Source organism: Mytilinidion resinicola (assembly GCF_010093595.1).
Source record: "Mytilinidion resinicola strain CBS 304.34 unplaced genomic scaffold BDZ99scaffold_6, whole genome shotgun sequence".
Classification (NCBI taxonomy): domain Eukaryota; kingdom Fungi; phylum Ascomycota; class Dothideomycetes; order Mytilinidiales; family Mytilinidiaceae; genus Mytilinidion; species Mytilinidion resinicola.
Window position 1 is genome coordinate 918,365 of NW_022985442.1, and position 16,047 is coordinate 934,411.

General features: G+C 51.4%; 9 protein-coding genes across 9 annotated transcripts; 3 read left to right on the plus strand and 6 right to left on the minus strand.

Moving 5' to 3' along the window:
• Positions 1–1,135: 1,135 nt before the first annotated feature.
• BDZ99DRAFT_338250 (uncharacterized protein) lies at positions 1,136–1,423 on the minus strand (the record flags this gene model as incomplete). The annotated part of the gene is made up of 1 exon (XM_033714331.1): positions 1,136–1,423. A coding segment is annotated over one exon (288 nt), but the record flags the coding sequence as incomplete, so codon positions are not given.
• On the minus strand, positions 1,385–2,762 carry BDZ99DRAFT_558225 (uncharacterized protein; the record flags this gene model as incomplete). The annotated part of the gene is made up of 1 exon (XM_033727227.1): positions 1,385–2,762. A coding segment is annotated over one exon (963 nt), but the record flags the coding sequence as incomplete, so codon positions are not given.
• A 577-nt stretch (positions 2,763–3,339) lies between these two features.
• On the plus strand, positions 3,340–3,934 carry BDZ99DRAFT_357544 (uncharacterized protein; the record flags this gene model as incomplete). Its single annotated transcript, XM_033714638.1, has 2 exons — positions 3,340–3,640; positions 3,696–3,934. Coding segments are annotated over 2 exons (540 nt in total), but the record flags the coding sequence as incomplete, so codon positions are not given.
• Positions 3,935–6,276: 2,342 nt separating this feature from the next.
• On the plus strand, positions 6,277–7,832 carry BDZ99DRAFT_439374 (WSC-domain-containing protein; the record flags this gene model as incomplete). The annotated part of the gene is made up of 2 exons (XM_033717654.1): positions 6,277–6,670; positions 6,992–7,832. The coding sequence occupies 2 exons, from the start codon at positions 6,277–6,279 to the stop codon at positions 7,738–7,740; spliced, it is 1,143 nt and encodes a 380-aa protein (XP_033579296.1). The 3' UTR covers positions 7,741–7,832.
• A 28-nt stretch (positions 7,833–7,860) lies between these two features.
• BDZ99DRAFT_264806 (uncharacterized protein) lies at positions 7,861–8,777 on the minus strand. The gene has a single exon (XM_033713830.1). It carries the CDS (start codon positions 8,550–8,552, stop codon positions 8,082–8,084), a length of 471 nt encoding a protein of 156 aa, XP_033579297.1. The 5' UTR covers positions 8,553–8,777; the 3' UTR covers positions 7,861–8,081.
• A 194-nt stretch (positions 8,778–8,971) lies between these two features.
• Positions 8,972–10,282, minus strand: BDZ99DRAFT_474519 (uncharacterized protein; the record flags this gene model as incomplete). The annotated part of the gene is made up of 3 exons (XM_033721913.1): positions 8,972–9,609; positions 9,652–9,892; positions 10,088–10,282. 3 exons carry the CDS (start codon positions 10,280–10,282, stop codon positions 8,972–8,974), a joined length of 1,074 nt encoding a protein of 357 aa, XP_033579298.1.
• BDZ99DRAFT_461059 (uncharacterized protein) lies at positions 10,268–10,866 on the minus strand (the record flags this gene model as incomplete). Its single annotated transcript, XM_033719525.1, has 1 exon — positions 10,268–10,866. A coding segment is annotated over exon 1 (255 nt), but the record flags the coding sequence as incomplete, so codon positions are not given.
• Positions 10,867–11,496: 630 nt separating this feature from the next.
• BDZ99DRAFT_264825 (GTP-binding protein Obg/CgtA) lies at positions 11,497–13,560 on the minus strand. The gene has a single exon (XM_033713831.1). It carries the CDS (start codon positions 13,500–13,502, stop codon positions 11,841–11,843), a length of 1,662 nt encoding a protein of 553 aa, XP_033579300.1. The 5' UTR covers positions 13,503–13,560; the 3' UTR covers positions 11,497–11,840.
• Positions 13,561–13,885: 325 nt separating this feature from the next.
• On the plus strand, positions 13,886–15,283 carry BDZ99DRAFT_264840 (NAD(P)-binding protein). Its single transcript, XM_033713832.1, has 2 exons — positions 13,886–14,370; positions 14,425–15,283. Exons 1-2 carry the CDS (start codon positions 13,989–13,991, stop codon positions 15,081–15,083), a joined length of 1,041 nt encoding a protein of 346 aa, XP_033579301.1. The 5' UTR covers positions 13,886–13,988; the 3' UTR covers positions 15,084–15,283.
• Positions 15,284–16,047: the final 764 nt, after the last annotated feature.

Consider the following 16,047-nt stretch of genomic DNA (forward strand, 5'->3'; position numbering starts at 1 on the left):
TGAAACCTCGTGACAATGATTGGAGACATTTGTAGCTTGATAAGACGTTCTCGTGCTTCGACATCACGGTGGGCAAGCTCTCTGCCGAATTTATATGCAATCTCAACGTCCACGGTGCCATTCGTATGAGCACGACTTCCATTGGCAAATATAATGTCCTGGCTAGATGGTTTGACATTGAAGCCTCTGCGCTTCGCATATGCCAAGGACACAAGGTCAATTTCTGATCCGGAATCCACATACGCGAGTGCGTCTTTGTTCTCTACCACGCAGTAAAGTCTTCGTCTGGAATTGCCGACTGCTCTGACGCAGAAAGCCTGGGGAATAGAAGGCGGTCAATCGACTAGGCGACCGCGGAAATCAGTCATCGTCCTCGTTTGATCTAAAAAGGGTATACCCATGATGAGGGAAGATGGAACGTTTTGGAATATATAAAAAGAGCAAATGTATGGAATCGCCATCAGGTGAAACTCGCTGCTGAATGAGCATTCAGTTGTCGTCTTTCCCACTGCTCGTACTGATCTACCGTTTGCTAACGTGAACGACAGTTGATGATTGACAGTATTTTCAATGGACAATCCGAAAAGGCGGGCCAGCTCGAGAGATATCATGTTGACATCTGATCCGGAGTCGGCACAGGCCATGACAGTAGCTGGGCCGTTGGCGGTTTGCAAGGTCATGGGCAGTCCTTGCCGTCGCTTTCCCAGAAATGGATCAAATTGGTGGCCAGCTTTCTCTAAGATAGTCATGCTGCTCTTTGGTACTGTGATGCTGCTTCCGGGTACAGCCGTGCTTGACTTCAGACCGTTTTCTTCATGAGGCTCATCCGATGCCGATTTATCTTGCAGATATTGCTCAGCCTTCGTAGAGAGTGGTGATTGAGAAAATGACTCTTTGTCAAAGTGAAACGATGACTCTCTGTGTAGCTGAAACGGTAATTCTTGAGGCGGTCGAAAAGATGTTGACTTCGGATATGGAGACAAATCGGAGGGCGGAACCCATATCAGATAATTGAATTTACTTTTCGGGACTTGGGTTTGAATGTCTAGAAACGTGTTTGATTTATGATCAAAGTCTATCCAGCGTTTGTACTGAACACTTAAGTCAACGGGTTGCATCAAAGATCTACAGCTTCTGGACTTACACGCGCAATCTTCACTCCCAACCACAGTATCCTTTGAATTCTTATTTTTTTCAGCCGTGCTGCACATGAAAGCTCTGGGTCCAAATTGCTCCTAACGTCGTCAAACCAATCAGCGGGCCAATATGAGTGGCTCCATATCTGACCTCTCGAAAGAAAATCTTCTGGGCAATGTTCAGAGCCATCTCGACGCTCATGTGGGAACTCGGAGGTCCAGTTTGAACTCTCAGCGCCAGGAAGTCTGATTAAGTTGTTGAGAAAACGGATAAGCTGCATCCAAGGCACGTTATCCAGTAAAGGCTTTAGACTCGGAATTCTTCCAACGCTACCTACGCAGATCAGCATGACATGAAGGTGCGGCAACAGGTTTTTATTCCTAGCAAGATGAAGAAAAACTTCAAACGTTGAGAAAGCCAAACGACCTGGGTAGTAAAGGTCATAGATGTTATCACTGCCAAGCAATTTGGTATCCTGCTCTTCGGTCTGGACAGTTTTCCCTATCTGGTGGCGTAAATCTGTTGAAGAAGTCCCTGACTTGAAGGGGGTATGACATTGGTCAGATATAGGAGCTGGCTGTGATGGAAGCTGTTCGGTATGGTGGTATCCTTTCAGGGGACTTCCGAGTAGCCGTTTCAAGATTCCAGATTCAGAGGCCCACTCAAAGAGTCCCGCAATGTTTATAATGGCAATGTGGATGCCTCTTTCCTGCCATAATGAGGGCTCTTCGTCGATGCTTTTTTTTCAGTATTTCAAGATAGGCTGATAATTTTTCCTCGAATAGTGTCATTTTGGCCCAAGCTACTTCTGAGCCATGCCAATCCCGAAAAGTGAAATGAAGAGCCTGGCAGAAGCTAATATCAACAGCGGAGATGTCGGAAGCTCGGCTACATGAGGAAGGATCTGTTTGACACAGAGTCAAGACTGACTCTCGGGACTGCAGAAACGGTTCTATGCAGGTCAGCGATTTGGCATGCAGAAATATCTGCTCTAAAAGCCTCGGTCTGGAAAGGACCGCGAGATGATGGGAAAGGCGGCCAACTCTCGGCTGATCAACAGAGCCTTTCCTATACCAAAACTTGGCTACCTCGCCCCACGTGTCTCGCTCCTGGAGACTCTTTTCTTCGAGTCTCATTCTGTATCTCGCAAGGTCGCCTAAGCATTCCATCCAGGTCGCCCCAAATGCCGGGAATATCTCGCGGAGGAAGCCAAAGGTGCGATATGCAGAGTAGATAAAAGCTAGCATGCATTCTTTGCTCTGTGGCAGACTGGAACGCAGCAACTCAATACACGAATGAGTCCCAATTTTCCAAAGACGGGCAGGCACATGACTTTCAGTGGGTAAACGGCGTAAACCAGAGTTGGCTACGGGGTGTTGCGACGCCGTAAGAACGTCAATATACGCATGGACTAGTTGCCGGTGGCGAGCAATGACGGCCAGCAATTTGTTCTCGGTGATCGGTCTCCCTCGATCCTGCAGGCTGCGAACGAACGCTACGATTTGGAGACATTTGGTCTCTAATTTGTCAAGGCTTGTGTACGTTTTGACGACTTCTGGTTTGAGCAGCTCTTGTGACAGAGATTGCGACCCGTGCTGAATGATATAAGCTGGGCAGTCGTTATCAATGTTCCCCAGAAATCGATCCCATGCGAAGTTCTGCGGAAGCCCACTACCATGGACGGGGGAAATATGTGGCCTATCATTCTCGACAAGCTCTACAGTGTAAGGCTGACGTTGTGCAAGCTCTTCGGTATGTTGAGAAGAGTTCTTGCATGCTAAGCATCTTGTCAGTAAATTTTCAATGTATGGCAGGTCAATGTTCTAGACAAGGTAACCTTCATGATTGCTGTCATCACTAACACTCTCGACAGTCGCATGATACCTGCTTTTCTCCATGTTCTCTTTGACTTGAACCGTAAGTGTGGTAGAGAACAATAGCTGCGCGAGCACTGCTCTACTTGAAGTTGAACACAGGGTGGAAGGCTGAGGCTGCAGCAATCTGCCCCGCCATACGTCCTAAAAGAGATCAGCCAATGATTGCAGGCACCTGCACTGCCACTCCTGCCTGCAGACAGTCAGAAACCTTGGGTTTGGCCGACTTGGAGCCTACCAGAACGCTAGACAATGATCAGTACAATGTGCAAGCATCTCGACAATGTCTGCTTCCCTTTCCGACATTGAATTAAGCCGTACAAAACCATATTTTCTTAACGGATATCCTTCACTTGCCCAATTCGTCGCGAGCGACCGCGACAAGTCAACAGCCGTGTTTCGCAGATTCGATAGGCTCTCCGCCCGGAACCTGCTGTATCTGCAAAGCGAGCTAGCAGAATTGGAAACAAAACAAGACGCTTTTGACCGGGCCGATGGACTAGATGATTTACATACCAAGCAATGCGCTAGGAACTGGGAACATCTTAGGGAACGAGCGAGGACAGGGGCAAAGGAGACCGAAAGAGTACAACTCGCACTGGAGATCAGAGCCAAGCTGAAAGAATATCGTATGCGGTCTCATTTCGTTCGAAATGGTATAGAGATTTTAATGAAGATGGCCAGGTGAAGCCCTCTTGTTCGAGAACACTTTACTATCGCTTGATCCGCCCTCGCAACGAGTCTTGCAAGCTTTACGGAAAAAATTCCATAACGTCACTCCTGGCGACCCCGAGGGTTGGCCAACACTAGGGGGGGCAAGTAGTAGTATCTACGAGGACGGAACAGACCTGATAGCACTGCGAAGGCCACCTCATCAAGACCGTATGACTGCTTTTGTACGAGAACGATTAGGAATATTCTTTACGGCAAGTCAGATCACTATTCTATTCGATCAGTCCTATGTCACCCATGCTCTAACCACAACCTTCCTATAGGCTGGGCAAGCAGATGGCCTCACAGCCTACGTCTCAGAGACCAGAGTTACTATCTCATGAGTACTATGCTGTTAACTAATGCTCGGAGAGCAGAAGTGTTTGCGGCTTCAGCAGCGTGAGATTATCTTGGTTTCGAGTATCCGTATAAGCATTCTAACAAGCTTCACAGGTATGCTGCGGTGCGTGTAGTCTTCGTCAGCGGAGATCTAGGAAACTGAAAGTTGGAAGCTGTGGATAATCGCAAAATATCACGGCGCCTGGGATGTTGATGACAACCCTCCCATATATTTTGCACAGACGTATGCCAAGGATGACGGATGGTGCGCTGAGCGATGTTGAAGCGCTTGCTGGAGTGTACATATGAGCGGGTTGGAACCGCTGCCTTGTCGTCCGGGTTGTTCGGTGATTTTGCTTGTAGTGACCTATTTGCTGAGTCCTTCGTCACATCAGACGAGCGTACGTCTTCCTGCCACCACCTGAGGTGACTCTTCCAGATATTCGGCTCATGCATGGAATTCGAAAGATGTGAGGTTGGGAGCGTAATGGGTTGAGCTTAATGGATAAGTTTTCGATACCTTCCCAGTATTGTATGCCCTGCTCTAAGTATTCACTATACCACATATGAAATGCCCGTACCCCTGATCTACCCGCGCGGGGCTCACGCTAGTTAAGCTTCGGTACTGCCAAGCTTCAACGCCTGACTCAAAAAGCTCCGGCGAGTCCTTTTCTGGAGAGGCTATCGATTCCTGGCGCGCTGTTAAAACTTGTCAACCACGGTGCTCGCTATGGGAGCTTGCTTTCGGTACCCGTGTACGGGCTCTTACGCGCTCACTTCTATCAACATCAGCCTCATACATCGTCGTCTGCCGCTTTGAGGCATCCCAATGCATCCGGCTAGTCCTAGATCGAGGCCCCATGCCTGGCCGCAGCCTCTCTGTTCTGTTCTAGACTCCAGCTGTCTCTGAGTTGCAGATAGGGATACGAAGCCACACGGACGCGCCGTGGAAGGCCCGTCTCGCCTATATCCCGCGTCGGTAAAAACAAGAGTAAACAAGAGTTGGGGCGTTTTGGAAGCGTCTAAAAGTCGCCCAATTCATTTCCCCATGAGGCCTCGGACGCATTTGAGCGCAGCTGAACGGCGGCTGGTGATCTAGCCAGGCACGTGTTGCACACGCCATGATTCTTCGAGATCTGCCAATACGCCACACCTCTGCCACGGCCTCACAAGCTTCCAGACTCAGGTGCGCCAGATCAGGGCTGAGAAAGTCTAGCCGCCACGTCCTGACTCTCCTCCGCGTTTTCGCACAGAGTAGAAAATGTATATAGCAATGGCATCCCTGGCGGGTTTCCCTACGGTATCCTTCGGTCTCACTCTTTAGACCACCACTATCGTTTTTAGCCGCTCTAGTTGTCTTCGTTCTGCTATTCAACGTCCTTCACTATGCGTTCAACTATCCAGACCTCCGCTCTTTTCCTTGCATCGTCTCTGCTTGGTCTTTCGGCCGCTCGTTCTATTCAGATCAGAGACACCCCTCAGCCTCTGAATCCTCCCGACTTCGACAACTGGCAGTATATGGGATGCTACTCGTGAGACCACCTTCCCTTATCTCATCGACCCAGCGCTGACGGAGAGAACAGGGATACTCAGTCTTCTCGTACTCTTGCCATCGCGGCTCATTGGGGAGAACATGTTGATGATGACAACTGTGTCTACCAATGTATCCAGCTTGGCCATATCTTCGCTGGCATAGAATATGGTGGGCAGTGCTGTAAGTCTCTTTCGGCCTGCATTAGTGATTAGCTCGCTAATAATTTCCTCAGACTGTGGGGACTATGTCAACCCGATCGCCGTCCTCAAAGACGATTCCGACTGCTATATGCCCTGCACCAAGACGGCTACCCAAGCATGTGGTGGCCCTGACAGAATCACGATGTACTATCTCGAAGGCGCCACTCCAGTGACCCCTCCCGCCGCAGTGGTGACAAACGCTGGTCCTGATGGCTGGGTCTCTGAAGGCTGCTGGTCCGACTCCGTTGCTGATCGCACCCTTGCCAATCGCGTGGACACACCTGGTGGAACTTCTGCCTTGACTATTGCCCTTTGCGTTGATGCGTGTAATGCGGCCGGTTACACTCTTGCTGGAGCCGAATACGGAGGCGAATGTTACTGCGACAACTCCTATGCCAACGGCGCACTGCTTGCAGATCAGACCACGTGCAACATGCCCTGCAACGGCAATATCTCTGAGTACTGTGGTGGCCCAGGCGCCATGAACTTCTACAGCTACGGAGGCGCAACTCCCGTCGGTGCTGCACCACCAGCGGTATCTTCAGTCACGCCAGTAACCAACATTCCTCTCCCATCGGCCTGGGCCACTCTTGGCTGCTATACCGACAGCGTCGGCGCTCGTGGTCTATCTCACGAACTCAACGTTCCTTCCTTGACCGTTGATAAGTGTGTCAGCGCATGTGCCAGTGCTGGATACACTATTGCTGGTGTGGAATACGGCGGCGAGTGCTACTGCGACAACTTTATCCAGAATGGCCAGGGCCAAGCACCGGACGGCTCTGTCGGCTGCAACATGGGTTGCAATGGAAACGCTGGTGAGATGTGCGGCGGAGCAAACAGGATGAACGTCTACGCTGCTGGCCCCGCCTGGGTTAGTCTCGGATGCTACACCGACCAGCCATACGAGCGGACCTTGACCACCGTGGGCGCCTATGACGGACTCTTGACCATTGCGAAGTGCCAGGCAAGCTGTAATGCTGCTGGCTTTGCATATGCCGGACTGGAGTACCACAACGAGTGCCACTGCGGCAACACCTTCTCGAACGGCGGTGCCATTGCATCTGACGGCAGTGCTGGATGCAGCATGACCTGTGACGGCGATTCTACTGAGATCTGCGGCGGTAGCCAAAGGCTCTCCATTTACGAGTACATCAACGCCGACGGCACCGTGGTCGCTCCAGCAGCTGTTAGCTCAGCCGTCTCTACTCCCACCCCAACCCCAACTCCTTCTACCCCTGCTGTCCCCACCGACATCCCCACCGGCTGGGCATACAAGGGCTGCTGGACCGATGGCGCACACGGCCGCATCCTCGCCAACGGCCAGCCCGACTCCGCCACGAACACCATCGAGTCCTGCATCGCGACCTGCTCCAGCCTCAATTACGCCATCGCTGGCCTCGAGTACAGCTCCCAGTGCTTCTGTGACAATTACATCCAGAACCAGGGCGCGCTCGCATCCTCCGACTCCCAGTGCGCCATGACGTGCTCCGGCGACAGCGCCGAAGTGTGTGGTGGCCCTGATCTTGTCAGCCTCTACTCTACCGGCACACCCGCCGCCGCCCCCGTCGCTGCTGTCCAGACCACCAACCTCCCTGATACATGGGCGTACGCTGGCTGCTACTCGGATCAGGACGGCAACCGCGACGTTGGCCAGCCTGCCGACCCCGCGATCAACGGTGGCATCAAGCTCGAGTTCCCCGACAACACCGCTGAGAAGTGCTTGGACCAGTGCTCCTCCCTCGGCTACGACGCGGCGGGCACCGAGTACAGCAAGCAGTGCTTCTGCGGCTACCAGAGCCTGTGGCCGACGAACCCGGCGCCGACGCCGCTGGACGACAGCCAGTGCAATATGGTATGCACGGGCGACGATACGCAGCTGTGTGGTGGAGCGGGGACGATATCGTTCTATAGGCTGCCGTCTACTACTACTCCGCAGTCTAATTAGGCGGCTGGATGTTTCTTTGAGAGGTGGCGGGAGTTTGGGAGCTGATAGCGAGGAGGAGAGGCTATATACCCCGTGGTCGAGCTAGACGACGTATAATGATAATTTTTATTTGAATTCATTCAAGCAACACCCAAACTGTGCGTACTGTCACTGGTGAGGATGCAAAGAAGTCATTGATGCATACCCAATTCGTGATTTTGTGATCGTAGATGTTGTGTATGTGCCTGGAAGCTGAGGTCAGCCCGTACCTTTTACTCAACACCACCTCACTTCCTCACTTCTCACTCGCATCAATCTCATCCCCTCTCACCCAGCAGGTTCTTCCCGCGATCTCATCTCGATTACTTTACACCCCTGTAGTTTAGATTTCGGTGCCAAAGCTTCCTCATGCAGACGGGGCGCAGCAGCCTGCGCCGATCGCCGCTTCGCCACGTGGGAGCCAGAAATACACTCCAACTCCCAGCACGCCTACTATACATGTAAGTACTATACGCAGTGGGTCCAATATTTCGGCGTGTTGGTGTTGGCGATGGGATGGAAATACGTTTGTAGGCTGAACCGAGCGTCGGGGATGAGGGTATGGTTTGAGCGTAGATTGCGCACGGGATGCAAGACACGTAGGTTTTGGGTGTAGGAATGTGGAGGCGGGTTGGGGTGACCGTTGTGAAGTGTAGTGAGAATAGAGTTGGGTAGTTTGAGGCTACTCGATGGCGAATTGTGGGTGGTTTGCTCGTGATTTCGGAGAGGGCACGTGCGGGCGATGGGGAGGAAGCATTAAACCCTTCTTCTTTTGCTTCTTTTGGGTAGACCATCAGGGAATCAGGGGCAGCTTTGCATGGCTTGGGGTGACAATGTCTGAACTTTCCCTGTGTGTTGGTGCTGCGGTCGGAGAGCACCAATTTCCTGAGTTTCGTCAAATGAGTTCGAAACTTTTGCTCTACAGACTCGATGGTTGTGTCTTGATTCTGGTATATTGATGTTTTCTAGCGCTATAATTTAATGATAGATAGCATCGCCGACCTAATATACTACCAATCGTGCACATTTAGTACTTGTGAGCTTCGTCGGTGAAAGAGAATGAAGAGTAGAAGTGGCGACCGGCTCGTGCACGCTACCACCTCGTGCACGGTTTCCCCGTGCATGCATCACGAACTTCAAAAACATATACATTCACTCATATTACTCAGAACTTCATATAAATCAAGGGGGAGACTAAACCGAAGACGCTCTTTCATTCTATCATAATCACAGAGTCATCGTACCTCTTAGGCGTATTCCGGATACGCTGAGGCCGGCCAGAGGTTGATTTCGCTACCCCCTCCTCTACCTCATGATTCTGCTGGCCTGTAGGCTCCTCAGGAATAGTGAATACAACCTGGCGAGCCTTCTGCCTCTGCTGTATTACCTTCCTCTCATCTTTAAGCTGCTTCTCTGCATCACGTGCCTCACGTGCTTCCTGTGCCTTGCGCTTCTTGAGATCCTCAGCATCCTTCTGTTCTCTCTGCTTAGCAGCTTTAGCAGAGCGATTGAACTCAGCTATTCTTTCCTTCTCTTCCTTAGCAAGTTGCTTCTGTACCTTCTCCTCAGCCTTTAAAGCTGTATCACGAGCCTTAGCATCCTCTTTCTCTTGGTGTAGCTCTCGAGCCTGCCGCACCTTATTGGGTGAATAGACTGCCGCTTTTCCATCATTATCTTCAGCCAGAATCTGAAAGAGGTTCTTCTGCCGCTTCCTGTTCTTCTGCTCTATCTTGAATGCTTCTTGGTAGCCTCGAATTTGACTTTGAAGAAGTGTATTAGTTGCTATTAGTTGGTGAACATCTTTGGTCAAAGCTTGTACTTCTTTTTGGAGGCTGGACTGTATAGCAACTTCTACCACCTGTTTTAGGCGTGTTTCTATTCGCTTCTAGTTACCAGCTGTAAGAGCCGACCCAGTAGAGTTGCTTGATGATGGCCTTTCTTCATCTTTATCCTCTTCCTTCTCTTTCTTGGCATTGAATTGATCTAATACAACCTCCGGGTTCCATGGGTGAATACCCGTCTTTCTCCATCCACTAGCTATATTAGAAGGAGTTATAGCCTTCTTCCATGCCACCCAAAAGGTCCTGAAGTATACAGCCAGGAGAATCCTGTTGCTGATGCAGTAGTTAATGAACTTCATATTTACATGAGAGCCGTGGCCATTAATAAGTAACATCCTTCACTCCTTGTTGGCTTTGGCCCTTGTCTCTCGATTAAAGATCTTCAACCAAGCAAGGCCTAGGTCGTTGTTGGTCTATCCGGTTGGTGTTGATGTGAAGAAGCAGGCATGTTCGTCCGGATTAAAATCCTTAAGCCATATATCCTGTACATTGTTTGTTCCAGCTTGATAGATAAGTGTCGGAGGAAGTGCCGTATTGTCTGCACAGATGGCTGCCACCACAGTAATCCACTCTCTATTGCCATCTTGCATGACATGGCGCATCCTTCCTGACTCGTAGGCAAGCTTGCTGAAGATTCTCTTCTTCTTAACCAATTTTCCAATGAGAAATCCTTTCTCATCCATATTATATGTATTTCCTAGCTGGATGTTGTATTAATCTCTTTTGCGACTAAGAAGCTTAAAGTAGAGGCTGTAGTAGAGGGCAGAATTAGCCCTTTTCCGTTCCTTATTAATAGGAAGAAGGTAGGCTGATTTGAGGTGTTTGGAATTTGAATGGACCCAGCGTGAAACCCAGTGGATTCCTGGCATTCTCCCAGCCAAATCCTGGGCGAGATTTCGTATTATTTGATGCGTAGGAGGCAAGCCTCTTTCGGAGAGGTTGTTGATGTATTTGATGAGAGCCTTAGTCTTGCCAGGAGAGAGGAGCTTTTGAGAATTGTAGGCCTCAGCCTTTGACTTCGTGATTCCTCGGTACCTCCGTGAGAGCGTGGTTCTGTCAATCCCATGCTTCTTTGCGACCTCAGTATACATCTTTTTCTCCATCAAATCAAGCTCCGCGAACGCAGCTTCCATTGCATCCATTTTCGAAGGAAATCTGTGTATTTTTGGTGGAGTTGTGCGGTGTTGAAGCTTGAGAGAAAAAGCGGTGAGGGGCCTCCGAGACCGTGCATGAGGTGGTAGCGTGCACGAGCCGGTCGCCACTTCTATGTCTATGCGGAGCTGAGGCACACCAACATCTTGAGATTCCCAGTACACCCTCCGACGACATCTTGAATGGTATTATCTCGATCTGCTGCCGAAGCCATCCACATTCGGTTTCGGCATTTATGATTTTGATCCACCACCAAGCTCCCACATGAAGTTTTGGCGGAGGATTTTTCGCCAAGCCATACCAAACAACGCCTGTCCATCCAGGCCGAGCTTCCGTGAAGAAGCATGTTTCAGGGCTACTTCTCGGCCTTTTATACCCTAGGAGAAATGAAGTGACATGGCTCTTATATGGTGATCACGAGGTCTGATAGTACTGTTTGGATGGTAGCTCTAAAGGTAGGTGTGGTACTAGGAAAGTTGTTTGCTGGCACTGGTTCAATAACGCTTTTAGGTAACTTAAAGGAGATGCGAATTTATCCTCCTAGCAGGCTCCACACCTGCTAGGCTACCTTAGACGGTTATATAGAAGCGTATATATGGACCAAACCATGACCCGTATGCTCCAGGATCACACTAGTACCTTAAAGCACTATAACCGGTGTTACAAACACGCAAGGGATTTTTTTGGCAATGAGAGTCGGTAAATGTGCCCCCTAATTAAAGACTCAACTGACTGACACAGCTTGCGAAAGTGTGCAAATAGTTGCGCGAGGAAGATAAGTGAGGTGATAAAAACAGGAGACCGAGATAACATTTTTATGAATGCTTTGTAGTACGGGGTATCATTTTATGTGTTTACATTTACAGTGGTATAATACAAGTGAGAGACAGACGAGCTGAGCTCTTCCGACGCTTGTCCAGGCATACGCTATACCCGTGACGAATTTGTCCATGGGTTATAGTCAGTGGATGAACCTGGTGACAGCCCTCAACAGCTCAAGGCCGCAATGATGCGGCTTGTGAAAGTGATTTGAGCTAAACGATGCGAGTTTAGAAACACGAGGGCCACCTCGAGTTAGGGCTCTTCAATTCAGTCTTCCAACAGTTCCATGACGATCTGCGGAATTGTCTCCACACCCTCAGCGCGAATGGCGCTTATAGGCACAACCTGCAGCTTCTTCATCCAGGCATTCCTACGGGCACTCGGATGCGGCTGGTCGCCCTTCTTAACGGCAGCTAAATAGCTCTGCAGCGCGAAGAAATTCTCCTGTGTCTCCGGTAGATCCGCTTTTGATGCAACAACGAACCATGGCTTAGACGAAATAGGCGGCATTGTGAGTTCTGGTAGCGGCTCTGGCGAGTTGGTGTTGAAGAGGGCGGCTTGGACCTCGGATGGGGGCTTCCAGTCGACCATGCGTCTTTCAGTCTCAGAGTTCAGTTCTTGATGTCGAAGTGCTTCATATTCCGCGACTTCTTTCCAGAGAAGTTTAAGTGCGGCAACAGCATCGCCAGCGGAGAGATCTACCACGAAGGCGAGGACTGCCGCGCGTTCGATGTGTCTCAAGAAGCCTAATCCGAGACCTTTGTCGAGATGCGCGTCTTCGATTAAGCCAGGAACGTCGGCGACGGTGAAGGTATCCCTGAGCTCGCCATTTCGCCTTCGGGAGTGGACAATGGGTCGACCTTTGTGGTTGTCGAGCACCACAGTACCGACATTCGGCTGTAACGTCGTGAACGCCCAGTCTCCAACTCTTGCTCTGCTGTTACTAAGTGCTCTGAGTAGAGTGCTCTTTCCAGCATTGGGCAGACCTACAAGCCCAAGATCTGCCAGTATCTTCAACTCCAACTGAATGTTTAGCTGCATGCCCTCATCGCCTTTCGTGGCCAATTTTGGCCTTGAAATATTCTGTGTTGCAAAGTGAGGATTGCCCATACCACCCATGGCCCCGGCAACCAACAACTGAGGCGTCTCCATATGTTTGTCCAGATCGAGCCATATCGGGGCTTGGGGTTGGACAGCAGCCAGAATCGATCTTCTCGGTTTTGGCAGGGGAGGAAACTCCCATCTCGCGACCTTAGAGGGCTCACTTCCCGGGAAAACGAGCCATTTATCCCTCCGCCAGCTGCCCCGAGTCTCCTCATGCGGCGACTCTCCATACTTCTCCGCCTCACGGTACGCTTCCTCTGCTTCAGTAATAGGGTCGAATCTTGATATTTCTCGCACAATTGTCCCGACAGGCACGGTGATGAGGACATCGGCGCCCCTCTCACCACCCCTCATCTTGCCCTGCCCATTCTTCCCTCGCCCGGCCTTCAGCAGACTCCTCCTTGCCAGCTTGTGTAACGACGTCTCGCCGCGTACGGCCTGAATGTAGACATTCCCCCCACTCCCTCCATCACCACCATTAGGAGGACCCTCTTCAATGTACTTCTCCCGCACGAATGAGACACAGCCATGCCCGCCAGCACCACCGTGAATGGAGAGAACGCATCTGTCGGCAAAGGGCGTCGCGGAATACGATTCTGGAGATGGGTCCAGATGGGCTAATTTATCATCTGTTGAAGGGTCTCCTGGAGGCGAAGGAGGGGCTTGGGAGCTGGTAGAGGGCGTGGCGGTCGAGTTGCATCGTCTGCTTGCTGCGACGAATCTGAATCGATTCCGAGATCGGGAGGATACTAGGCCGCAGTCGCCCGGGAAAGGGTAGAGGAAGGGTGTTAATGTGCCCCTGATGGTGCACCGAGCTGAAGACATGCGCGCATGGATTGGGAAAACGGTGTTTTGCAGCTTCAATGTTGCGGAGAGCTGGGATGAATCCAAAGTTTCAGCCCTACGAACTTCTCACTTGGCAATCCTATGCGCGACCTGTCACCGGTTCAGCGCGATGCATGGATTCACATGCTTATGAACAGGCAACATGCAATTCACAATGCACCAATTAATTCCTTGTGCTGACCTCCCGGCTTATATCTCTACTAATCTAGACACAGCAAATGGGCAGCCTCCCATGCGACAAGGCAAAAGGCGTTTCTGAGCGTCGTACGCCTCAGCTCCTCGACAAGGCATCTGCCGATGGTCTGCCTCTGGCCAAGGGGTATACCGCGGCACGTATATAACCTCCAGCTCTCGGCCCCAGAAACCAACACGAACTCTCGTCTGTGTCAGATTGCAACATCCCCTTTTATCTACTAACAAGCCTTTACGCGCGTTCGTTTAAAGTATACTCACGTCTAGGCCAGCATGGCTCAGATCGTCAAGAATACCGCATTCTCGCCCTACGTTACCGGTCCCCTATTACTTCTCCTAGCTGGGGCACCTGCCTCTATTCGCGACCCAGTACTCCTTCGGATTCCGATCAAGTACCATGCCACCATAATCAAATCCCTGAAATGGCTGTTCGCGCTTGGCCTTCTCCGCAAGGCGAACAGGGTGCTCAGCGACTGGGCTGACAACAAATGGCTCTGGAATGATGATAAGAGCGTATGGGACTGGAAGAAAGAGGTCGCCGTAATTACCGGCGGCTCAAATGGAATCGGCGCAAAGGTGGTCAGGAACCTGGTCGCGAAGGGGATCAAAGTGGCTGTCGTCGATGTGGAGCCACTTTCAGATGAGCTCCGAGGCTGTATGGCTTCGCATTTCCGTTTTATTGACATCGCTGATACTCATGTTGATGCAGGGGCAAATATATCATACTTCCACTGTGACATTACCTCTCGCGACGCAGTGCACAAGGCGGCAGAAGAGATCCGCGCAGCTTTGGGGCCGCCCTCGATCCTGATCAACAACGCGGGCGTGGGCATCGCCAGCAACATTCTCGATGCAACGCCGGAAGGCCTCCGCAAGATCTTTGACATAAACCTCATCAGTCAATGGTATACGGTGCAGGAGTTCCTGCCGGACATGCTCGCGAAGAAGAAGGGACACATTATGACTACGGCCAGTATGGCTGCGTTCGTCGGCATCGCGGGCACGGCAAACTACTGCTGCACCAAGGCAGGATTGCTTGCATTCTACGAGTCGCTGAACCAGGAGCTGAAGCATCGCTACAACTGCCCGCAGATCAAGACGTCCATTGTATTTCCAGGGTGGACCAGGACCCGCCTCACGTCGTCAATCGAGCCAGACCTAAAGGCCGCGGGGGAGCCGCCCCTGATGAGCCCCCAGACGGTTGCAGACGCGATGGCGAGGCAGATTCTCGCGGCAAAGAGCGGCCAGATCATTCTGGGGCCGAAAGGTGCACCTGTGCTGCGGGGACTCCCGTCGTGGATGCAGGAACGCGCCCGCGACAAGACGGCCGAACACGTGAAAGTGAATGCGAGCAGCGCGGTCTCGTGAGCTTGGGCGTAACGGTAGTCAGTGCCGCGATAAAGTTCAAATCCTCCAGGACGTGCGAGTGTGCCGCAATGTGGAGTTGCAATCCTTCAAGAGTTGGCGCTAGTGTGTATATATCTGTACTTATCCAACCTGGGCAGTCTGCTCCCGCGTGCAATCCAATGCTTGTCGTATGGATGTCAGGTTACATTCGGTGTATTTCTTCCAGGATATCTCACACTGCTCGGGTCTTTCAGTGTACAACACTTTGAAGCAGTCTTTCGCTCGATCAAAAAGACAGAGGATGGAGCTCAGCTATGACGCCTGAACGGCCGTTCTCTGCACCGCAAAGCCACGAGAATTCAAATAGCCTGTAGTTCCCGACGTTCCTCTTTAATTGCGCGCGGCGCTTATTGGGTGTGCTTTACGTGGTGTTGTGAAGCACAAGGATGAGGCTCAAGCGGCGGGTGGCTGCAGTGCCTCGTCCAGACAGGCACCGAGGCAGAATCTCACGCGGCATTCCATTCGGTGAGTGTATCAGGTGTCGCCCCAACCCGCTGGTTTGTATGCCGGGGTCAGCAAATCTGATGTTTAATTTGGGCGGCCTCGGTTGGAGCCAGAAGCTGCATATCCGCCTGCAATACTTCTGGACTGAACAGCGAGAACTCGATAAGATGCTGACACGCACGCGGGGGAGTGGCCGTATTCGATCTATGCTCGTGAGCGTATCCAACAGCACCATGCGCCGTTGCTATTGATAGCGGAACCTTTGCCGTAGCGGCGGGTACGCCCATGTTGGAGTGCAGGGTGCTTCGCCTCCTTCACACCCAAAATTGTCCCCAACTCGACAATCAGATCCTCCAGCAGCCCCATTGCGAGAACATGGAGCGCATTCCCGTGCCCGGTATTAAGGTCGGCGGGCTGCCCTGGCTCCATTGGCCTGTTGTCGCAACCTGTTCACTCAATCTTGCTGTTCTGAAGTCACTCT

Coding starts and splice junctions, on each gene's coding strand:
- BDZ99DRAFT_264806 (XM_033713830.1), bottom strand. CDS start 8,552: ATGGTCTACCCAAAAGAAGCAAAAGAAGAAGGGTTTAATGCTTCCTCC.
- BDZ99DRAFT_264825 (XM_033713831.1), bottom strand. CDS start 13,502: ATGTCTTCAGCTCGGTGCACCATCAGGGGCACATTAACACCCTTCCTC.
- BDZ99DRAFT_264840 (XM_033713832.1), top strand. CDS start 13,989: ATGGCTCAGATCGTCAAGAATACCGCATTCTCGCCCTACGTTACCGGT. Junction 14,371..14,424: donor TTCAGATGAGCTCCGAGGCT/GTATGGCTTCGC, acceptor ATGTTGATGCAG/GGGCAAATATATCATACTTC.